A 24,640-nucleotide genomic window follows, 5' to 3' on the forward strand; every position below is an offset into this window, starting at 1 on the left:
GAGAGAGAGATACAGTGAGCGCGAGAGAGAGAGCGAGTCGGAGAGCGGGAACAGCTGTTGGCATTGCCAGGTGGGCGACAGATGACAACTTTGTCCGCTTACTGAGCTTTGAGCTTTAAGCTTTCTCGTCTGGTTCGTGGCCTGACAGCTGGTTGGGAACCGTTACAAAGAATTCTGCCGGCATTACTGTCGTTCCCAAGCAAACGTGCAGCGGGACAGGGACAGGGACATGGACATGGACAGAGATGGAGACAGAGACAGAGACAGCGACAGTCGGGGCTCCATCCGGATGGTGGGGCTGCCTTAAATGCCGCTGCCTGGGCGCTGGGCGCCTCAGTTGGTCGCGAGACCTGCGTAGCGTCGGTTGGTTTCGCAGCCTGCCCCCAACCATCATCCACATCCGCCTCCTCCAGCGGAGCCCAGTAGGCCTTTGAGCGCTCACTTCAATTTCAATTTCAACTTCAGTCTTCACCCGATTCACACCGGTTCGGTTACGGTTCGCTTACGAGTTCGCTGACACACACAGTAGTAGTGCTTCGGTTCGTTTCGTTTCATTTCGTTTCGATTCGATTGAGTTGATTTCGGACATTTCATCTCATTGAGTGCGTGCGTTATTTGTTTTTGTTTATTTTTTTGTTCAAGTGTCCAATGCCTCGAGAGCCTGAACTCACCTAAAAACCCTCAACGGTAACAGCAACAAAAGGTCACTCACTGCCAGCCGAGTTGGTAAATGTAAGTCGATCTGTGTCTGTGTGTGTGTGTCTGTTCCTTTGTAGTTCGATAATTGAACATTTGTTTATCGCGCGCACTCTCCCGCCGCCAGTTATTATTTCAATTGTGGGAAATAGATTCCGGCTGCACATCTGCTAGGCCAACCTCCAACCACCCACCCCCCTCGTGGCTGATAAGCAGCTCGACAGAGTCGCCAATCTACCGGGCGATCCCATCCTAGCTAATTGTGCAGACCTAAGCCATCGCGGGGGCGATTGTCGGCCACACAACACAACAGGTGTACTCCGTCAAATGATTCATGCGCCAGGGGCAGGCCTCTCTCCTGCCTTGCTCGCCAAGGAATTAGCGGGTGCGAAAGCCTGATAAATGCGGCAGACAGCGCAGTGGCCTTAGCCCTTAGTCGCTCTACCCGGAATTAGCTGAAATACGCCAGGACTTAGGCGTCAATCGCTCAGCTAAGCCCTGGCCTACGCTCTATCCCCAAAAGCCAGCAATTTAAATTGAGAACTTTGGCAGAAAGTCGGGCAAGTCGGGCAGTCAGGGGAGACGTCTTGGATGAACAATTCGAAGTATCGAAAGTAATTGCAGTTTTCCCATGATTACACCCACCTTGGGTAACAAATACTTTTTAATGCATCGTTTTGCCATCAATTAAACATCGAAGGGAATTTTAAAGCAGCTCCCATGTCCAGTGGGCAGTGACCTCCACCCATCTCCACCTTCATGCTGGTCTGGAAATGCAGTGGTGTGTGGTGTAGCTGTGGTCGTTTTGTTTGGCTATAAATGTGACACTAAGTTAATACATTTATGGCTAAAACACACCCAACTGCTCGTTGCCTGATGGGTGTTGTGCGGTGTTGCTAATTTCCCCTTGGCTGCTCTGTGGCCCATTTACCATCTACCATCTACCATGTCCCAAATCCCCACTTCCCGTGCCGTTTCCATTTCCATTTCCATCATCCTGAATGATGGCCGACAGCAGCGCGATAAGGAGAGGCGAATGGGAGAATGGGGAGCTGTGTATCATGAGTATTAATAATATTTGTATTGTCCGCTTATTTGCCTTTTGTGGTCTGGCTTTAATAAACATTCAAAATGTGGTCCGCTGTGCTGTTTGCCTTCGCTTTAATTAATAAGTAAACATGGAGCAGGGCCAGAAGAAAAAGGGAATCCATATCCAACATTCGAATTGGATCCAACCGGTATATAGTGTGGAGATCCAGCATCAGGTGCTGCATTCGGTGATTGTGGCAGAAGTTTGTAAGTGCCTTTATGCCTGGGATTGAGGCCTATAAAAAGCGTTAGGAAAGACGGGGCCTGGGGGCAGGCCACGACGACGACGACGACGACGGGAAAAACAATTTCCATTTTTATTTTCACAATTTTCGTTCGCTTCTGCTTTTGTGGCGCTCATTACTTTTGGACATATTGCCACAGGCGATGCCATTGAATATTCATGCGCCAAATGTAATCACAATTTCGGATTCGCCTATGAAGTGTTGGGACAGGGGGTAGAGCAGGGGACCTGCCGCATTCCTCGTCTCCTCAAAAGGAGATTCAACTGCACAGTTTTATTTGCCCCTTGTAGGGACATTCCAAAGTTAATCTGTTTCTTGATTCCTTGATTCCACCTGAAGGTTTTCTCCTTCTCTTTCGAGTGCGAAAATCAATGCTGGGCAACAAACTAAATGCCAGGAATGGTGCTCTCTGCCCTAAGTGCGGGCCAAGTGAAAAGCTGGCTTAAGCAATGATTTCTGGCTGCTCGCTGGAGCCGATGTTTGATGTTCTTCCAAGGAATGTTGCAATAAAAATGCCGGAATAGCTGCAGATCCACCAAGGGCACAAAAACGAAACAAAGAAAGAAGAAAAACTAAGCAGCTAATGGCGTTAGTTACTTAGCCAACTGAAATGGAGGCTGCTTGCTCTTCTCCTTCTCCTTCTCCTTCTCCTCCTCCAGCTTCTTGCTTCCTTGAGTCCTGGCAATGCACATAAATTTACACACAAAAGTTCATTTTTGTGTTGCGCGTAAGTCTCCTCACAAATCTCTCATTTCGCTCTGATTTGCCAGCAAGTGGAAGTAGGGAATGGAGAGTCGAATGTCTTAATACCCTGTAGGGAAGCGATCACAACTGAAGAGCCTAGATGGAAATATCAGCGTGCTTTTGACTCAATTAGCTAAGGATGCTCTGCCCAATGCTCTGCCCGCATGCCATGCATTTTCTTTATGGCCTCCTTTATTGACTATGTTATTCTGCTGCTGCTCCTTGACAAGGGTATAGGAGCCTCCTCCGCCTGCTGCTCATAAGAACCAGGCACCAGGCACAACAAATGGCATACACAATCCGAGGGTGGAGTGTGTGTGTGTGTGTGCTGTCCTGGCACGGTGTCTGGATGGAGAGCCACCACTTAACTCTGATAAAGAATCAGCTGAACTCGGCAATGTGACGTTAGACATAATTTTTGCTTTATTTCCAGTATGAGTTCGAGTCTCTTTTTTTCGTTGTTCATTTTTCGTTGCCCTTGTTTTGTGTGTGTTGTGTTGCTCTTTTTGCTTACTTTTCTGCTTCTGTTGCTGTTTGGGTTTATGGGTTGAAAGGTCGCTGACAATGGAGCAGGGAAGACGGGAATTTATGGTTTGGCATTAAAGGAAATTTAATCGATTCCCACTGTCTTAGCACGTTCATACATACATACATATGTGATGCCATTTGCCGCTTACCCAATTTCCATATGGCTCCTGCCACTGCCTCCTGCTGTTCGTGCCCATATCCTTCCCTCTCTCTCTCTCTCTCTCTTACCAACTCCCTTTCTCTGAGACTCGGAATGGGGCCTACAGCGGCGCGTGCCTTGGGTTGCATTCGGAAAGGAGTTCCCCCCTCCATGCCACACTCGTCGTAAAAAGCGCTCCCCTCTTTCGTTGCGCTGCCGTATGGAAAAGCAAGAAAAAAACACAGCCAAAAGTTGACCGGGTGGGCAAAGGGTTGGGTGGGACGTAGTTCCAAAGCGTTGTGCGGAGTGCGTGTAAAATGCGTAAATTATTTTCCATCTTTGTTGTCGTACTTGATATTTGAATGTCTGCCTCCCATTCTTCCACTCTTCCATGCTGCCTGTTGCCTGTTGCCTGTTCCTGTCTGTTGCTGTGCCACTGACACTGCCGATTCCGCCCGTTCGGCATGTAATTAAAAATGTTGTCACGCTCTGCTGCCACCAGCAGAGGCAGTGCCAGTGGCAGAGGCGCACGCGGAGGCCAATGCCAAAGATGGAGGCACTTAACATTTCCTTCAGGCTGGGCATGGTAGCTCCTTGAAGGTATGTTGCAAGGCAGACCCTTCTCCCCGCGGAAAACTCGTATTAAATTCATTAGCAGACACTTTGGGTGGGGGGTGGGCAAACGCCCCTCAAGGGATTGCTTTCGAGAATAAATGATTGCTGGCTGCCATAAATCATGAAAAGGCCAAACGAGGGCGAAAGCTGATTGCTGCTTATCGAAATCCGTGAGAATGTCGATTGTAGCAACCAGTTGTTGATGGGTTGTACGTATCTCTGCCAGAAGCTGACTGCTGGCGTTAAGCTCGATCTCTGAAGGTCCTGAAATTATGTTTTTCTGCCTATCGAAATCCGTGAGAATATCGATTGTAGCAACCAGTTGTTGATGGGTTGTGTGTATCTCTGCCAGAAGCTGACTGCTGGCGTTAAGCTCGATCTCTGAAGGTCCTGAAATTATGTTTTTCTGCCTATCGAAATCCGTGAGAATATCGATTGTAGCAACCAGTTGTTGATGGGTTGTATGTATCTCTGCCAAAAGCTGACTGCTGTCGTTAAACTCGATCTGTGAAGGTCTCTCACGTAGAGTCCGGTCCTTCCCCATTAGATGTCTGAAATTATAAAATTGTTTATTAACAAAAGGAACCTGCCTTCCGGTGGAAATGGGGCGCGTGGGACCACAAAATTGCAGTTGATGGCCATAATGCTGCATAATAACCTGCCCCTTAATCATCTGGCTGCTTGGAATTGCTTTGTTCTCTGTGTTCTTTTATTAGAAAGAGGACCCACTGGAGGGAGACCCGCATGAGACCCCCCCATGGAGAGATGTATGCGAATGTGCAGTTTTTTCTAAAGATCTCCCAAGGATTTTTCCGCTTTCTGTGTTCCACCTTTAATGGCTCTCTCGTGCTTCTCGTTTGACTTTGAATTCAAATGTTAAGCTTGCACTTCCGTCGGGCAGTGTCCCACACATTTAAATGTTCATCGTTTCCATTCGTTGCTGGCCTCCGGCTCCGCTCCACGTTTTGGCCAAGTGTTGAGTGCTGGCCATCCTTGCCGGCGACAGCGATGGCGACGGCAAATTAAAACGTCAGCTAATAGCACCGAAATTAGCGATGCAATTCAATTAGCTGACGGCAGAGTGTGTCGCTTCGGGAGCTTTAAAAGGTTCCACCATTTCCAACCACTGCCACTCCCAGGGGGCTTGTGTCCCGTCGCAGCTGCCTTTCATCTGGTGGCTGCTGTCATCTGGCTGTCAATTAGCCAGGAACCTTGCCTCGATTTCAAGCCTTTTAAAATTGCCCGTCCGCAAATCGGCAAAAGCCGCCTTCTGCTCCTCCTTCTCCTCATTTTGTCGCAACTGTTACTCCTGCTCTCCCGTCTTTAAATGAACTCATTAAAGTTAATGAATAACGAGGAAAGCCGTGGCGGCTGCTGGGTGGCATTTGATGGGCTTAGAGCTGGGGGGGTGGCGGCCTCCCGAATCCCCTCTGACTTTCGGCTCAAATCTAATCAAACTGCGGCTGCGGCCTGCTGCTCCCAGGGCCGCCATGTGCCGGCCCCAAAAATCAGACTCTGTTTCTGCTCACGTTACCGGCTCGAAGCGAAGCGAAGCGGAATGAAGAAAGCCTTTGTCAACCGTTTAGAAGAGCCTGCTGGCCCATGACTGGCGCCTTTCCCAGGTGCGAGCAGGTGTAAGATTCGACCACAGGCTGTAGGAGGGTGGAGGACACATTGCGCCAGAGGTTAAGGAAGCCGCAAAAGTTGAAGCCACGCGCCGTCTGCCTACAATGGCCTACGGCGGCCTGAAGTTCATCAATAGTCGTGGCACGCCCCAGTGGCAGGGGCAACAAGGGGTTTGTTCAATTATGCAGAGTGTGCCGTCAGCTATTTGCAAAGGGTTGGCCAACTTGCTTGGCTCTGGCTCTGGCCATGGCTCGACGTTTGCTACCCTCGACCAAACAGGGGGTACCAAACTGCAACCCAGCGGCCACCTTTCCTCATTTTAAGGGTATTTACAATCATTTTTAATCTCTGGAATTGATCGCGCCATTCGAGTGGCATTGAAATGGAATTTCAGCAGCCACAAAGCGCACCGTTCCCGCCGTTCCCGCTTTTATTTCGAAATGCAAACGCAAAAGGCTCACAGCCCCAGGGTCAGCTTTAGCTTTAGCTTCAGTCTCAAATCTTTTGTAACAGGCAACAGTCTATGCCGAAAGTATTTACACCGCAACGCGTAAGCAATTTCCACTGAGATGCTTCAAGCATTGCGAAGTCCGAAGCCGCATCCGAGTCAAAAGCCGCCGACGAGGTCAGGAGTGGGCCTCAAAACCTCACGGAGGAGGACCACAAGCCACATGCAAAATCAAAATGACAAGCAGATCCAGAGGGACAATTAGGGCACACCCAAAGGGATCGCTCCACTCCTCCTGCGGGACAAGTTCAATCGAAAATATTTGCACTAATTTGCAATTAGTGACATTTGCTGCCTCCTCTGTTTCTGTTATTGAAATTCATTTCGCCCCAAAAGTCTCAACAAGATTAATCATACGCACCGTTACACATTCTGACAGACAACAAAAGTTCGCAACGTTTTGATTACGGTCCATGTGCATACATATAAACATTTATATGTGATCTATCTATCTATCTTTAGGTATTTCTGTATATATTCCTATGTATCTGGTAGGTTTTTTTTGGTAGGGAGACAGCCACCAGAGGCCATTGACCAAAATCAATTCCCTCTTGCTGCCTGTAAGCGTACAACATTGGAAGTCGCTTTGAAATTTGTAGTTGCCATTGACAATTGCTGGCAGCAGTGCTGCCCGTTGCAGCAAATTGCAGCAGTGAGAGTCAATGACCGACGTGGCCCACGCCCCACGAAAAGAAGGGGAAGTCCTTCGCCTTGCTGTTGCTGTCGACACACCCACACACACACACACACACACACAAGACAGGCCAGGCCAGGCCAGGCGTAGGATAGAGGCACAGGCAGAGCTCAGCCAATGCTCTTTGACTGCACACTCAAGTAGAAACTTGTCAATTTCAACCCAAGCCAAGCCAATCCACGCCCACCCATCCATTCATGGACGGAGCCATCTGTCCGCATGCCTCGTCTCTCGTCTTGCGCTCTTTATAGTTGTCTTGTTCCTCTCGCTATGGAATCATGGGTAAGCAGAGCAGAAGAACACGGCCAGCGTAGGGCAACATCGAACAAAATGAAACGACGAGTGGGGGGGGGCAGAGAACAAAAAAAAGTATCATAAACAGCGCCGCACATTGAAGTCCCTTTTGCCAGGAAAAAACTGCATAAATATCCATCATCCATTACCAGTCCCATTCATTCATTGCTAATTTCATTTGGGGTGTCCGATTAGCCTGCCAATCGAATAATCGTATAATCCAGGAGTATTCACTTTTATTTATTTGTCCTCCATTACTCCTCCTCCACTGCCGCTCACTTGAGTCCCACAAGGAAAAGGGTAGCAAATAAAGCGAAAAAAATAAATATAAAAATCGATGGAAGCTGGCAATGCTTAAGAAGTTTGCGGGGCCGAGGATTGCAGGACTTCAATCCCTGCGAAGCGGATTAGCCAACGGCTTGCAAAATCAATTTCCGTTTAGAGTTAGTCCCTGGAGTGTGGGGGAGGGAAGTGGAGCCTGTAGCATGTAGCATGTAGCATGTAGCACGTAGCCTGAGGACTGAGTCAAGGAGGATGAGCAATTACTTTGAGTGCCATAACTATGGGATATGCCATGACCGAATCATTGAATCATCATGGCAGCTCGTTCTAGTCTGTCCATAGAAGAGAGGACACCAGTATGCAATTATCTGCACGCTCCACCGTTGATTGTGTGGGCATGGTCGGGGCTCACTAACTGTTGCACCGATGACCATCCTCCTGGCATTTGCCCATTTCCCATTTCCCATTTCGCATTTCCCATTTCGACTGTGTAAATTGGCTTGATTGGCGCCATTAAAATAATTAGCCTCAGCTCCAACGATAATGCTGCCGCAGTGCGCAACTCCCTTGCCAGTTGCCACTGCCACTGCCACTGCCCAACCCACTGCTGATATGCCATATCCACATCCTGGACTGGTCTGGACTGGAGTGCAGAACTATTCCTACAGCAATTGAAGGCGCAGTGCGCAAATCAAATAATTGCGCAATTATTCGGGACGAACCGTATCTGGACACCGGGCAAGTGCAGCTACTCCTGCTCCCAATTATACCCGCATTACAAATGCCATCAATATGTAAACAGAAACTACTTTTGATGGACTACGCTTGGAGACGACTAATCGATCCTCGCTCCCTGATTGAGCTAATCAGCCAGAGGCAGTTCTAATCCATTCTTATTCGCATGCAATGTGACAAGTCTCCAGTTTTTTATGCAAAACTTTGCATATATTTCGTTGATGCCCATGAGGCAGTGACAAAGAAGCTAATGCCTTCGAGAGCCAAGAGGCAAATGTCCTTGCACTGCATTTGGATACTCGAACAAAGTTCAAGACGAAGTGCAGCATTGGGAATTGGAAAATGTTCCAACAACAGCGACAACAAACAACTGGGCCAAGACTAGTCAGTGAGCAAAAGGCAATCGAATGAACAGAGTCAGCTGAGTCGCATCTACTCGTACTTGAGTGTGTTGTGTGTGTGTGTGTGTGTGTGTGTGTGTACACATAATAAAATTAAACAGCTAGAGCAATACAGCACTCACGAGGAGGGCAGGGTGCCTGCGCGTGAAGGGTATTCGAGTGTTCGTTGTTTCAGTGCGTTTGTTTGGCTTGGGGTGGGCAAAGTGGGCGAAAACAATAAACATAAAGTGTACACACAAGTGTGTGTGTGTGTGTGTGTGTTTACCAGCAACTGGCTTATCAATTTCCATGTATTCCCCTCACCGTTCGGCCTTACCTTTTCCTGTGTGTGTTTTTATTTGCCTGCTGGCGGCAGCCATAATCAGTCAATGCCCAGGCTGAAGAGGCTTCAAAATAAGGAATGCCCCAAACGGCGACAGCGACAGCGACAGGGGCAGGCGTGTGACAGAGGATTGCTGAGGAGTTTCTGTGGAAAGCCTGATAAAAGTTTTTGAGCGTTCTCGAATGTCGCCTCAGTGCCTGCTAATTTATGGACGCTTCAGCCTAAGAGGCGTGCATTACCCTGCCCACTCCTAGATACAGATACATATATTCTGTGTGTGTGTGTGTGTGTGTGTGTGTGTGTGTGTACTGTACTCCCTTCCAATTGAATTCGCTTCCCCGCACTCGTGCGACTCGTTATACATGACAAATTTTGATGGGCCATATAATTTCTGGGGAGGCGGTTGGGGTTGGCTCTTTTCTCTCTTTTGTTGACTTCATGGCCGCATCGGCTTTGGGGGGGCTTTGTCTCTGATATCGCCGATTCAGAGGGATTAGTGGGGCACTTTTGGGGGCGTGGTTGAGCTATCAAAATCATTTGTTTGCTAATTAAAATACATTTGCCGACGCGTTGCGTGCTGCTGAGCAATTAACTCGCTCACTCATTCATGCCACTGCCACTGCCACTGCCACTGCCGGCTGCTGTGGCTGGCTCTTGCTCTGCTTTGTGTTTTATGTAGCATACTTTTGAGCGTGCGGCAGGTGGCAGGTGAAACAATAAACCATTCGCTTTCTATCAAATTGACTGACTCTCAGATACCATCGAAGCGACAATTGCGATTGTTTTTTTGTTGTCGACCAGGCAAATACCCTAACATAACGGAGAATGTTGGGATTTATGGGCAGAAAGTTAATCTGCAATTTGCAGTTTCTCTGCATCTGCGATGGTGAACATTTGCTGATTCAATTAGATAACTCTCAATTAAATAACCTTTGGCAACAAAAGAATATGAAAGCCCATTTATGCTTTCAATATATTTGATTTGCCCTCGAAGAGTCAGAGAGAGGAGAGAGAGAGAGAGAGAGAGCATTAGTTGACCTCGCAAATGCCTGCAAATGTTACATTTCATTTCGCATCTATTACGCACAAATAATTGGATGTTGCACGCTGCACACAGGTGACGACAGTCCAAGGCCAATGCGGGCTTCGAATTGCAATCCACGAATACATTTCATATGTAAATAGCAGCAGCACACTCTCTGTGTGTTTTGAATAGATTGCACTTTAATTAAATCGAATACGAAATATAAATATTCTCTGTCTGTAGCTCTGTCTCCCTGCCGGCCAATTCAATGCGGAGGTGGTCAAGGTGGCAGTCAGACAAAGGAAACAACTCCATACTGTGAGGCTGAAAAGGCGTTTTGTTTTCCGTTTGCTTAATTAGGAAAGTTTCCGAAAGACGACACCAGGCCGGCGGAGGAGCAGGAGGCTAGGCTTCTAGGTGGCAGCTGCAAGCGTGCCGAGGACCTTGAGACACAAACTAAAGTTGTTGCCTGTCGCTTCTGCTTGTCACTTGCTAAACGCTGCTGTATCGCTCTCTTTGTTGTACCACGTCCTTGTGCTCCTGTGCGCTGTTCCGCTTCGATGAGCGTAAGGGGGAAATCAGTATTAATTACTTGACTCCTTGTTGGTTGCACGGGATACAAGGCAGACACATGCTTGGAGGTGTCTCTAAGTCTGTAAGTCTCTGTGTTCTGTGTCTGGCCTCACATTAACCAGCCTCGTTCAAGCAATGAGCAAGCCAGCTCAGATGGAAAGTGATTTATGCAGCAGCCCCCAACACAGAAGAAGTAATAAAGTAATGAAGATCATGAACCATTTCTGTGATGGGCAAAGCTCCAATCAAAGGAAAAGACACGGACAGATGGAGCACACAGCAAACTTGTTTCAAACAAATCGTTTCGAACATAAACCACTTCCACTTTCAGTCAACAGTACGCAAGTAGAGTTCCGCCTCCCTTTGACAACTTTACCCACTGGGTTGGGTGCTAGATCTGTCGCCTAATGACCAAGTAAAACAGAGAACTAACAGCGCCGAGTGGGCTGTGATTGATGCACCCGCATCTCCGTCTGTTTCGTGGGGAGAAAAGTTGTTTGCTGCCTCTTGGTTCTGCGGCGTGGCTGTTGGGTTTTGCTTGGATGACGAGTGAAGTTGTATCCAATTGATGGGTCCAAAAGTCATTCCTTAAGCTGCAGGCAGTAGCAAAAGCAGCCACAAGCCGCAGCACGCTGTCTATCAACATTTTAAGCTAATTAACACACACAGACCCAGGGGCGAAGTGGCACACAGGGACCATGGCTGTGGCTGGGGCTGTGGCTGTGGCTGTGGAAAAGCCACATCAAATGTGCGAAAGGAATGGGCGACCGATCCGCAAATGGAATTACAACTTTGCAAGCGAAATAATTGACAAATGGATAGCGCTAATCCCTGCTCCATGGATATCAGAGCTAATTCAACAAGTGGTCAACATCATCAGCAGCATCTGAAATGCGAATGAATCGGAGCGGAATGGAAATGCACATTGCGGTTGTCGGGGAGCCATGCATGGGGGGAGCACCACCCTTGAGGGCTGCTAAATCATTGAGCGGCATAATAGACTCACTCAGCAGACACTGCCGCACACCAGTTGGGGAGTTGGCTCGCCCCAAAATGTTAGCACACACAGATAGAGCCATTGGGAGCCCAACCAAACTCTGCCTACCAAATGGCATGTTCAAACAAAATTAGGAGTGAGCCAGCAGTTGCAGCTGCAGCTGCAGTGGCACGTTGCACGTTGCAGCTGACTGCAGTGGGCACTGCAGGGTGGGTGCCCTGTGGAAAGTAAAGAAGAGAATTAGCAACAATAAATTGACCGGAAGTTGCCGCCCCAAATTGAAAGGAGCCAAACGTAGGGCTAGGAGGAGGATTCCTTATCCTCGGAAAAGCAGCAAAGCGAAAGACCGGAAGACCAACGAAGAGCGTAGCCCCAAGTGGGCGTGGCATGTTTGTCTGCGGCTGCTCCTGTGGCAGGAGCATGTCTGCGTGTGTGTGGTACGTGCCCCCAGTGTGTGCAGCGAGAGAAAAAGTCTTCAAAATTGAAACATTTCCACTCTGTGGCGCGTGTCTTACCTTTTTTTCTCTGGGTGTATTTCTGTCTGTCTAGTTTGAAATTCTTTGGGAAGAGCACAGCGGAACCTGAGAGCCTCTACCCCCTCCCGAGCAGACAGACGTTGCATACAGATTTTCAATTTCCATGTCATGTGGGACACAACCGACGGCCTGTGGAGTGACTGCAGTCTGCCGCTGCCTGGAGTCCTCTTTTTGGCAAATTTCCTTCCACAAAATGTTGCATGCTGAATCCCGAATCGAAGCAAAACAAAGCACAAACCCCAAAGCAAACCTAAACTATTGTACGACAGCCACAGCAGAACAATGAAACGAATGGAATGAATGGCTGTGGAATGTTTTAACAGGCCAAAGTTTGAGCCAGACGGACGCTTCAGCCTCGCAGCCAGAGAGGAAGGGCGTGCAGAAGATATTTCAAATGTTTGTCGGGTGGGTGCCTGGCTCAACCTCTGTCGCTGTCCATCGATGTGACGTGCATAACTTGACAAAAACTTGCCACCAACAGAGGGGCAGGGACAATGGTTTGCATACGAGAATGGAGCTCGAAGTGCAAGCAAAGACAACATACAAATACTTGTACCCTTTACAATGAATACATTGGGATGGGATGGGATGGGCTGGGATGGAGATATTTGCTGAATATTCCCTGCTGGTGGGAGGCTTCGTTGGGTATTCTTCTGCTTCGCTTCATGGTTTTGTGTGTGGGTTTAACTAACCATTTATGCTCATGTCATTCCAGGTGAATACAAAATGTCATCCACTGTTCTGCATGCCGGTGGGGCAGCGGCGGATGATTACCATCTGGCCGCGAGCACCTCGGGCGGTGGTGACGGTGCCGGCAGCGGTGGCGGTGGCGGTGGCGGCGGTGGCGGCGGTGGCGAGAAGCTTAAGGATATGCCAGAGAAGTACGTAATGGCGATTGTCAATTTTCTGGACTGGCACGTCAACTCGACAGCCGACATGGAGCGGCTCAACCTGAAGGCGAGCATCAAGTCGGTTTATTGGCTTTTCCTCATCCAATACGCGGCCTTGGCCATCCTTGGCGTGATTCTTAATATCGCAATTATCGTGTACATTATGTACCATCGCCTGTACAAGGATGTGACACACTCATTCCTGATCAATCTGGCCCTGTGCCACTTTGTCCAGTGCGCCCTGGTCCTGCCCGTCTCGCTGATGGTGATGCTCATCCAGAACTGGATCTTCGGGCAGTTTCTGTGCTTCTTTCTGCCCATGCTACAGGTGAGTCCATGACTTATTTGCAGGTACATTTTGCTGAGTGGAAACGGCATCATCCGCTTCCGCTCAATTGAGCAATCTTTGGCCTGCCGCACCTCATTATTGGCACACCCATCGTGATTGACAAGCGCAGAAATTACACGCAAATAAAATCATTGTAACGCTGGCAGACTACCGCAGTCCTTGGCATTGCAGGGGGGCAAGAGAAAATGGATTCGGTGGGCCACATATCTGGCGGCACAGCGACAGGCCCTTCAATCTGTGGAGCAGACAAATGATTACATTTATAACCTTGACGCTGCAGGAGATTCTATTACTTGATCCAAATGGTTGCTGTATCAGTACGGGATATGATTTGATTTGATTGCCATCACAAAAGGGCGACAAATAGCTCTCCCACACACACACACACACAACAGGCAGCCAGAGGACACACACAAAAAGTGGCTTATCCCCCGCCCTGCCTTTTGCCAAATGATTGATGGGTGGAGCAGCGGGTGGCAGAGTCTGACTTAAAGCTGACAAATGCGCGAATATATCGGCAGCTCCATCAAACCCCTCCGCGACTGTAATTGCTTTGCTTTTGCCTTGTCTCTTTGCAGGACATTCCGCTACATGTGGCCATGATATCGCACATCCTGATTGCCTGGGATCGCATGCGCTGGCTCAACGATCCGCTGAAGGGCCGACTGCCGGGCTTTGTCTGCTGCTGCGCCACCTGGCTGACTGGCATGGTGATTGCCCTGCCCTATCCCATATACACCTTCTACGTGGAGCTGGGGGTGAGTACGGGGCGTTGCTTGATTGAAAATAAAACTTTGTCACGGCAACCGAAGATCAAAGCGAGTGCACTAGACCATAAAAGCGGCCCAAGACATATGCGACGAGACTTGACAACGCTTTTCGATGAGCAAGCTCCGAGTTGTTCCGAGTTCGCTCCGTGAACCAGCTCTTCTGTTGTTACTTTTAATTGACATTTTTGGCAGACTTCATGTGGAAACATCTTACATGTCCCACGGCTGTGCTTAGTCCAACAGAATTTGCTTGCAATTTGCTGACTGGGAGACCGAGAGTCTGGGGCTCAATTTCAAACTCGTTAACATCGTCCTGTCAGCGTTGTCTGCCTGTCGGCCTGCATTTTGTTGCCAAAATATCTTGGCTCTGGCTCTGGCTCTCCCTGTGGCTGTGCCTGTGCCTGTGTCTGCCTCAAAGTGCGCCCACAACAGCAACAAGCAACAAGAGGCATAAATATTTATAGCCCATAAAGTGTTGCAACTTTTTGATACACTTACTCGCTCTCTCCACGTCTGCCTGGGGCTGGGCCAGACTCTGGCATTGTGTCATGTCCTCCTCACTGGGGCAAGCTCCTCCCTCCTCCCTCCTGCCCTTTGGCCTTGCATATTGTATAACAGCTGTGGGATCTTTGCGGAGGCTTTCGGGGTGCAAACATTAAACTTGACGAAGATCGTACAGACAGTCCCCAAATGTAGATCGTCAGCTGACTTTCTGATTTCCTTGGCGATAGTGCGGGAAGGTTGACTGAACCCTTGGCAAATCATTTTGTATAATTTTTGTGGCAATTCATTGAACGCCGAAGCCCTTAAGAACTGTCAGGCAACAAGTGGGGCCACCAGGCACAGCGCTGTCCATGTTGCTGATGCTGATGATGATGGCCCATACATAGGTGCATGGGGACACACCACCACCACCACTCCACTCTGGCTGCCTGGCTGCCTGGTAACAGGCTCATTCGCCTGTCAATAATTTCATTAATTCAATATTTGCGTATAATTTGATGGCTCCACTCCAAGGCTCACCAAGGAGCTGCCGGGAGGAGGGCTTATTATCTCTGTTTCGGGGCATGAAGGTCTCCCGCTTGTGGCAATTTATGAATATTTTAGCATTTTATTACGGACACACCCAACGGACAGGAGTGTGGAGCATGTGCATATGCGACGTTCTTCCTTGTACTTTATAAACAATTCCATGTGGACTCTGATTGCCAATTCGCAATTTGGCAGGCGATTCCACAAGACAGAGCAGAGGGAGAGCCTGGGATCTCAGGAAACGATTCTCCATTTAATAAGGAAAAGTTTGCCCAGCCCCAGCTCACAGCCTCCCCTCCTCTCTCCCCCTTTGGCTCTCTGTTTATGGCCAAAAGTCAAACACTAAAATGAATTGCTTCATATAGGTAGGGTCCAGTCCAGTCCAGTCCAGTCCAGTCCAGTCCAGACCTGACCTGTCCGCTCCGATTCGGTTGGGCTTTGGGCTCTGGTATTTCCAGGTAATAATCGTGGAGGCTGCCATAACTGGCCAACGAAACTTTGCTGTTTGTTTGCGTGTTTGGCCTGGAAAAGTGTCAGAAACTTTTCCACAAAACAAATTGAAAATATTTTCCATATTTTCCACGTGGCACCTGTGGCCAGACGAGGCCTCGGCTTCCCTTTGTGTGGCGGGCAAATTGATTTTTTAAGTTGTCCCCAAACAAATCAGAGTGGAAAACAAATAAAATCCCTCTACCTTCATCAAGTAGAGCCCTGAACAAATGGCTCTGGAGTGGTACGCAGCCCTGCCCCGAATTATTTTTGCCACTCCAAAGGTCCAAAGATCTGCCACACGGCATGAAGATCGAATCCTGAATGTACTCCAACTTGCCGGCTTCCTCTAATCTCCAGCTCCAGTTCCATTCCCATTCCCATTTCCCATTTCCCGCCTTGCATTTCCTTGGAAAGGACATGAAAATTCCAGTCAGAGCTAACATTAAGCAGCGTAAGGCAGAGTTATGGCCACACAAGAGGTGGGACATTTGTAGGTAGATCTTTCTTAGCAATGAATCCATATCCATGCACAAGTTGCTCGATGAGAAAGAAACTTTAAATACAATCAACTGGCGGCCCTGGGCCTTGGGCTCGTTGTAACAATTTGTAAGAATTACACATGCAGATTGGAGGGAGCGGAGGCGAAGCGTTGCGTTGGGTTGGGTTGGGTTGGGTGCATAAATGAGACTTCCGCCTTAACCGGAAATCAAAGGACTTCGCGAGGGTTCACCTCGGGCACGGGGCATTCGTGTGGTTCTTTGCTGCCCGTCCTGCCATGTCCTGTATGCTTCTCCCGCCGCACTTCCTTCTGTTGCCTTTTGCCTTCATCTTCATCATTATAAATGTAACTTTGTTAGCAGCCAGAGGTTGCTGTGTGTGTGGACTTATTAAATTGCCATTTACCAGTACACAACGAGCAATGCAAATTGCAACATTGTCGAAGAGAATTAGTTGATGTGCACCCACAGGGTCGCAGAGGGCAGTGTCGTTTCAGCTGAAATGGGCAGCAGAACTTATCAGGCAAATGGATGCAGCATCAGTCAATCAATCAATCAATCAAACAAGCTGGAGCGCAAGATGTTGCAGCAGTCTCCAAGGAGTTCTGCTTCCATCCTCCCTCCAGCTGCCAGATGATGGCCATTTTCAGTAATTGAAATGAAGGAATTTTGCACTTTCCACACCAATTCCACCAGCTGCACATGGGGAGGGCACATGTTTTGGGCATAAACTCTTTTAATTGTGAAAAATCGCGACAGTTTTTTCCCCCAAAGAAAATGCCAAGGAAACTGCACACACAGGAGGGACTTCATTTTGATTTTGTTTAACACAAAATTTAATGGCCACTAATGATGTTGCTGCTGCTGGCCCCGCTGCCTGGCTCTGTTGCAAAATGGCGTGGCAATGGCCAGCGAAATGGTGGCAAGGCGATTCCTTGCCTTTGATGCGTGCTGCAATCAATTTTTATGCGGCAGCAGGAGGAAGCAACAGCTTGCGAGGCAACTAATGACATTGATAATGGGGCGTTTGGGGGGCATGGGTGTGGCCACAGACAAAGGAAGATCCCAATGCATCGGTGGTTAGTTCTCCCCTTGCTGTGAGCTTTGTTTTTCCAGGCATTTCCTTTGTTTTCCCTGGCTCAAGAGTTCAATCGCTGGCGCAATGCTCGGGTGTGCCAGGAGTGGCACGAATTCCGCGTAAACGTTTTACATATTGTAAAATAACAATATCATCAAATTCGTGGAAAATAGCAGACGACAGGGGGACAGAGGGACAGGCTGCGTGTGGAGCAGGAGCCGCCTTGGAGGTTGTCAAATTGTTGGCTGCCGTGAAATGGCAGCTCAAATTTCGTTATAATATTTAGGCGCTTTCTCTCTCTCTCTCCTACTGGAAGTGGCAGCGTGGGCTGAGTGCTTGGGTGATTCGCTGATTGGGTGTGCCGTGTGGGTGGCTGCTCCAAGTGCTCCAAGTGCGACGTTCTTTAAAGCCGAACATTGTCCCCTCATGCGGGGTCTGCCCGGCCAAAGGGTTTCACATTTTGAGCATTAAAGAAGACTTTGCTCACAATTATCGATCTGCCAGGCTATCAATGGTGCTTCGTGCTCATTAAGCTGCCGTTTATTGTGTCTGCATTTGGTTCGGTTATTCTGCTGTAAGCAGCTTAGAGCTCTAAATCACTTGTTGTCCGGGGCCCGGGGTCCGGGGTCCGAGACGAGCGAACAAAGGGCAGCAAATAACTCAAAGTTACTCCACTCCCCGTGTCCGATGATGAGGGATTGCTGCATGTGCGAGGCGAAGCCTCTCAGACATTTCCATTCGCCAAAGGAAACCTCAGTTTTGGGTCTGGCCAGCACCTGCAGGCAATGCCAATTTCAATTTCTCGTCTGAGACCAAAAAAAACCAAACTTTCAAGTGGCAAAAAAGCACTTTCCCAGCCAGGCTTAAGTTTATTTTGCTTTGGATCCGAGTATATCTGTCTGCCATCTTGCTTGCTCCTATTTATGGTACAGAAGCAACAAATGAAGTGAGAAAGAGTCCTCCCACTGCAGTGCCAGCTGGCTGTACATTCTGCTGCAGATCGGAGCACAGATTTCTCCTTTTCTTTCAGTTCCGAAAGCATGGTTTCCGCTTCGTTTGCCTGTCGCCTGTCACGCCAAAGCAGCGTGAAAAAATTCATGAAAAATCCAAATCAAAGCCGACGACTGTCCACTCTCTCTCTCTCTCTCTCTCTCTCTCTCTGCACTGTATCCTTTTTCTGTGTGTGCGGTGTCCTTGCGCTTGTGTGTGTGTGTTTTTTGTGCACTTTACGACTTTAATTATGTAAGTACATAATTGTGTTATTATCGTAAGCTCACGGAGCGCAACACATGCCGTCTGGGTTAGGGGTCCTGACCCCCCCTACAGCTGTGGGTCCATGCCGAGCTCCGGGTGGGTGTGTCTGTGTCTTTGTGTGTGTTTGCTGTGCACCCAAGCTCGTCGCTGGCTGTCCGCTTGGCAAGCATTTTACGGCCATTAAGTCCGGCAGTGTCTTTTTCGGTAATGCCACCAACGTCCACCGTTATGCGGCAGACACTTGCCACTTGCCACCAGCCTCTGGCCAAGGTCCTTATCGGGTGCTTTTTTCGGTCACTCCACGACCAGGCCTAACCTTTGGCCTGCTCCTTTTGCTGTTTACACTAGAATCTCTGGACCAGAACGTGCCCTCCCATCCAACTCCGACTCCTGCTCCCTGCTCCCTGCTCCCTGCCCCCTGCTTTGCTTTCATTGTTTTCCTATTATTTAAATTACCAAAAAATTTCGCTTTTAATTATGCATTGGCAACATTTTCCCTTCTTGTTGTTGTCTTAGCCTGCCCTTCGACCTTTGCTTTGTCTGTTGTCCCATTAGAAACGATTTTTGCCCCGAACAAAAATGGTAAGACTCGCGATTATTATTGGTAACCAGAGGTCGGCCCCCGCCTGCCTCCTTCCATGACTTTTTCCTCCATTTTGCTTTTACGTTAAATATTTTCTTTTAATTAGAGCGTGTGTGTGGGGGAGGGGAAGGGGAAGGGGAAGGGCACTGGTGGGGGGTTTCAATTCAATTATCGCTTTTTGATAACTAACAGAGAAAAATATGCAAGTAATGCCCGAAACATCTGAGGCTGACAAATGAGCATTTCTCCCTCCTCTGTGTACCGTTTTTCTGCATTTTATTCATTTGTTTTGTTCACTTTGTTTTTGGCTGGAGCTCAGTCGAGGACATCGCAATATGAAATCAAATTTCAAACGAATTTCAAACCGAATAACATCTCCGATGTCTGTCCTTTGTGCCCCCGAAAAATGAAACTGAAGCTGGAGTGTGTGTGGAGAGAGCTTTTGGGTTTAGATCCCTGGATCAAAATGGTCTCTGATCTCTGGCTCTGCCTATGGCTAACTGAGTCTCTGAGCACTTGTAAATTGTTATTAAGCGCTTTTCATTTTCATTTCCGGGCCATCCAATAACCAGTCTTCGCCTCCTCCATCCTCGCGCATCCTTCAGCAGCGATTCGTCAAAGTCAAAACTGGGACGACAGTATGGATGATAAGACTTTGCTCGTACTTCTGCCTCAGCCACTGCCCCTGGGCCTGGGCCTGAGCGTGGTCTTTGAGGTATCTATGGAATGCTGGGTCCTGCCTCCTGCCTCCTGACATGGCGGAAATAAATTGTTATTAATGTGCGCTCGCCTGTGGCTCTGGTTCGGCTTCTGTTGCTGCTGAAGCTGGAGACCCGCGCCGAGTCCAGAGTCGATAAATTATTTGGAAACGCGCGCCAAATTGTAAATATCTTTATGCCCCCACTGGCGGCGTTCTCTTTCTGCTCTCTGCCCAGACGTGGGCGTGGCGTGGCCAGAAGCTCGAATATTGTGAGCCAATTTAATGGCCTGGCCACTTGTTGAAAGCATCATCATCATCATCATCATCGGCATCCTCATCGTCCCATTGTCGCTGCCATTCTGCACTGTTGGGGCAGTGGGTGGCTCCTCATCCAACCATAAACTGTTTACGGGCGAGCCTCAAATTGATTTGTGCCCAACACGAATCAAATCAATTGCATTAGCCGAGAACCCAGCGAAGGTAATCATAACTCGGGCAGAGCGGACAGAGCGGACAGAGAGCGAGGGAAAGATCCTTTGGCCACTGCCATAAACACGGAGATGAGCCGAAATGAGAGATGGCCATAAAAAACACACACGCAGAAGGCAGGGCAAGGCGAGAAGTCCGAGTCCCGCTTGACAGCCACTGGCAGGACGAAGATGGAATACTCTCGCAGCAGCAGTTTGCCAGGCAGGAGGGGGGGCTCTGCTCTGGGAGAGCATCCCAGAGAGCATCTGTGTCGCTGTCCTTTCGTTCGTTTATTTGCATTTTGGCCAAAGTATTCAAAACAGATTTGTTGGCCAGATTGTACGGCGCTAACAGTTCATTACCCAAATGACTGCGTGGCTCTGCGGGGATGGGCCAAATGGGATGGGCAGCAAAAGGTTTCATTACATTTTCCTGGCGGGTGCTTCGAATGGAAAACTTTTTCCTGCTGCTGCCTCCAGCCCACTCTTTATCTTAGCCCCTCGCCCCACTCGGGTCATAGTTTACGATTTGATTTAAAAGTTTTGGGCCCCAGTTTTGGGCGGTGGGTGTAGCCAGCCGCCTGCTGTCAGGAGAGTTTCTAACTTTTTAATAGTTATTCATACAAAATCATTTACGAGTGGCCTCCCTCTTCCCCGCCCCCACAGCATCACCAAATCAATGTGTGTGTGTGTGTGTGTGTGCGGAACATCCGTTTGCAAGTAAGGAAACTTTAAGAAAAGTTTCAAGTTGCAGTTGCTCCTTGCTCCACCCGTTTAGCCGCGAATCGAGTCCCATCCCATTGATTGATGGCAGAAGAGCTGCAAGCTCGATTATGCCATTGTCCACTTTCTGCTTACTTTTCACTCGAATTGGCACTGCCAAATCTTTCCACTTTCCAATTATATCTTCCCCTTTCACGGCTCCACCCTCCGCTTGCCACTTTTGTTGACTTCCTCTGCCTGCAGTGCCTGCTCTGCTCTCATCAACGGATACATTTGGACATCGCTGCGGAGCACCTGAACCCGCACCACCAGATTGCCATTTAATGAGAAAATAACTTGGATTTGGCCATGAATTCATTTCCGCTCTTCTGGCTTCATTTCCTTCGCTGCTCGGGCAAAACTTTTTCGCTACGCGTGAATTCATATGTAATTACAATTACGGCGTAATCTCTGTCCGGGGGGTGTACACGAGCAGACAGTACAATCAGTTTTGGGGAGGAGCTGCAAGTGGGCCATGGACATGGTCGTGGCTCTGATTTGGAAGCTCTCCCCCCGGTCTGTGTGTGGGTTTCGGGGGTTCTGCTGGTGGCTTAGGGTTAAGGGCGGCAAGTTGATTCAATTAATGCTTGGGCCAGAGCAATCGATAGAGGGTGGCCCCTGGACGCACCCAAGGCACACCAAACAAGCAGTTTAAATACATATTTCAATGAATATTTACTCTCTGTATTCGCATTTCACTTGTATTTGTCCTGCAGGACTACATGCCGCAGCTGGCCGGGATTGGGCTGTGCGTCGTGAACTTGATGGACGATATGCAGGAGTATACCAGAGGCCTGTTCCTGCTCATGTGAGTGCATCCAGCCCCCCATACAGTCTGATTGCATTAATTACTCCGAGATTGCAGGTACTGTGGCCCCGCCATCCTTTTGTCCTACCTTTATATCCGCACGTCGCAGGAGCTGCGTCCGCCGGAGGGACCCTTCGCGGTCATGATGTACGAGCACCGAGCGGACCTGCGGATGCGCCAGCGGTGAGTGGGAGTCAAACTCAATCAGAGGCCGGCACTTTTGTCTGCTAATTGGATCCATTTAGTGTGTGGGATTACAGCAGGAGGAGCAGTAATCCGACACCACCATTCCAGTGAGCGGGATTCCTGTCTAATTAGATATTTTGTGTCCCAGGCATTCGTCGACGTCGTCGGCCGAGCCGCGCACCCTCAGCGGCGGCGGTGTGGCGGGATTGAGCAATGGGAACCATGCGAGCAGCAGATCCTATGACTTGTACAGCGCCGAGCTGGATGTCCATCGGGAGAAGCGAAAGCAGCGGAACTTCGGGAGCATGGCCGCCACCCAGGTGGTCTGCGTGTGCCCCCTGATGATCCTCCGCTTTGCGCGCCTCTCGCTGGAGGAGACGTACGAGAACCAGAAGCACTTTGACTTCACCTACCTGATGTTCGTGTGGGTGGCCTTCCTCCCCACCGTCATCTTTCCCTGCATCTACGCCTCACAGATACTGCCCAGGTAAGGGTCCACATCCCCCGAGGATCCCCTGATCCCCCCCATGACTTTTATTCTTCCATTTGCCAGGGATGAGCAGGAGCGTCTGCGGGGCTACTTTCGTCTCTCGTCGAAGAGAAAGCAGAAGACTCAGCGGCGCAGCGATGCGGCACGTGGCTCACGGGAGGACTCCATCGAGAAGGATGAACCCACTAACACCACCACCATCCAGGCACACCAGGGACACCAGGGTCACCAGGGACACCCCGAGCCGCAGCACAAGCATCCGGCCAAGGTGCGGCACGAGCGGACTGCGGGCCATGGCTCCACCGGCGAACGCTACAGCGGACCACCCCACAGGCAGGGCAAGGACAGAGACAGGGAGAGGGAGCGCATGAGAGGCGGACGCGGACCTGGCGACGCTGGCGTGGTCAACAATCTGGGCAAGGATGTGCGCGGCAAGAAGCACGATGTCAAGATCAACATCATCTCCGATGGGGGACATGCCGGCGGCCATCACCAGAGGAAACAACCCGCAAGCAGCGGCAGTGGCAGCAGCAACCGCAGCAGACCGACACCCAATCAGCGGCAGCTGCGCAGTGCGGAGTGCATGTCGGGCATAACCGCCTCATCCTATTGCAATGGGAATGGAAATGGGACTGGGACTGGGAATGGGACTGGGACTGGGAGCATGCTGGATGACAGCGGCACGAGCAACTATGGCGATGGGGAGGAGAGCTCCGTGGTGAGCAGCATGATGGTGGGGCCACAGCGTTGGCCAGCAGCAGCAGCAGCAGCGGCCGGCGGCGGCGGGGTGGGGCTGCGACACAAGGACATCTCGTTCAGCGAGTGCAGCAGCAGCACCTTCTCGTCCAGCACCCTGGAGCGAGACCTGGAGATCATGGACCAGCTGGAGCGCGAGCGGAGCATGGACATCCAGGAGATGCTGCTGCGGGAGCAGCGCGAGAAGAGCCGCCACAGCGGCGGTCGCCAGCTGCCGGACATCGAGAAGCTCTATGCCCAACGCTCGCCGAAGGCCAAGCGGGAGGCTACGGCCTACGGCTACGACAAGGCCGCACTGGCCTTGGTCCTGCCCGGCAACGATCCCCTCAGCAGCCTCTCCCTCACCGGCAGCAGCCAGCCCACAGAGTACAGCCTGTGCTCCTCCCTGCAGGATCCCGGTGTGGAGCATCGACTGCATGAGCAGCATGCGGGTGAGAATGAGGTTGAGGAGGAGGAGGAGGAGGAGGAGGAGGAGGAGATTGTGCCACCGGATTTCTATGACAACTACACACCAGGCGGTGCACAGAACTTGCCACCGGCTGTCGCCCAGGCAGCCAGTGCCCAGGCGGTGGCATCCGTTCCGCCGCCCGCCTATCAGTATCAGTACAGTCGGAATCGGCTGAGCCGGAAGAGCTCCAGTGGGTCGCACCACCACCCACACGCGGGCGGTGCCATGTCGTCGCGCGGCTCCAAGCGGGACAGCTTCAACTCGCTGAACGGCACCGACCTCATAGCCGGTGCCTTCTGCGAGCTGGATCCGACGCAGCCGCTCAACAAGATGGCCGTCATCGAGGGTCGGATGCGCCGCAGCAGTCCACGGAACGCCAGCTTCAGCTCTGGCTCGGGCTCCGCTTCCGGTTCCGGGCGCAGCTCCATGAAGTCCTCCTCGCGGGACTATGGTCACGGCTCCTCCTCGCACTCGGCCCATCCCGAGCTCGATTTCAGGGAGAACATTTTCGCAGAGTTGTAAACAGGGAAGAGAGTAAAGAGGAATGAGGAATGAGAGTAAGGAAACGGAACGAAAAGCTTTAGCCTGAGAGCCTGAGAGTCTGGAGTTCATCCTCTCTCTCTCTCTCTCTGCAGGATTCACACGAAACAATTTGTTATGGCGATTGTAGGTTTGCTCAGAGAATTGTTAGGCGGTTAATCAAACACACACAAAAACCAAATTTAATTCAACTCAACAAACGAGAATACTACAAAAGAAAGGATAATCGAAGCAGAATACAGCTGCAGCTACAGATGATAAATGATGAATGGATTTGTATGCAACGTTATTTGAATACTGGTTGACTGTTGAGTTGATTTATTGATTGATTGATTGTTGATCCTTGCATCGATGATAAATGTGCCAAGAACCCCCCCCCCCCCCCCCCCCCCCCCCCTCCTCATCGTTCATATCTTAATAGAAGAAAAAATATCACATATTAATTCTCAAACTATTATTAATATTTTTTTTTTTAAACTACTAAAAAAAA

The 24,640-nt window shown here is 49.8% G+C and overlaps 1 protein-coding gene across 1 annotated transcript; it reads left to right on the forward strand.

Annotated features, from left to right (window-relative positions):
• The first annotated feature begins 321 nt into the window (after positions 1 to 321).
• On the forward strand, positions 322 to 24,455 carry LOC117588728. Its single transcript, XM_034280198.1, has 7 exons — positions 322 to 732; positions 12,764 to 13,266; positions 13,866 to 14,045; positions 21,639 to 21,730; positions 21,788 to 21,913; positions 22,065 to 22,403; positions 22,470 to 24,455. The coding sequence occupies exons 2-7, from the start codon at positions 12,775 to 12,777 to the stop codon at positions 24,130 to 24,132; spliced, it is 2,892 nt and encodes a 963-aa protein (XP_034136089.1). The 5' UTR covers positions 322 to 732; positions 12,764 to 12,774; the 3' UTR covers positions 24,133 to 24,455.
• The last annotated feature ends 185 nt before the right edge of the window (positions 24,456 to 24,640 follow it).

This window comes from Drosophila guanche, unplaced genomic scaffold (assembly GCF_900245975.1).
Source record: "Drosophila guanche unplaced genomic scaffold, DGUA_6, whole genome shotgun sequence".
NCBI lineage: Eukaryota > Metazoa > Arthropoda > Insecta > Diptera > Drosophilidae > Drosophila > Drosophila guanche.

What these genes read in the sequence shown, in the direction of transcription:
- LOC117588728 (XM_034280198.1), top strand. Translation starts at nt 12,775, where the DNA reads ATGTCATCCACTGTTCTGCATGCCGGTGGGGCAGCGGCGGATGATTAC. An exon ending in TCTTTCTGCCCATGCTACAG is followed by an intron (nt 13,267 to 13,865) that starts GTGAGTCCATGA and finishes GTCTCTTTGCAG; the next exon opens with GACATTCCGCTACATGTGGC. An exon ending in GACCTGCGGATGCGCCAGCG is followed by an intron (nt 21,914 to 22,064) that starts GTGAGTGGGAGT and finishes TTTGTGTCCCAG; the next exon opens with GCATTCGTCGACGTCGTCGG.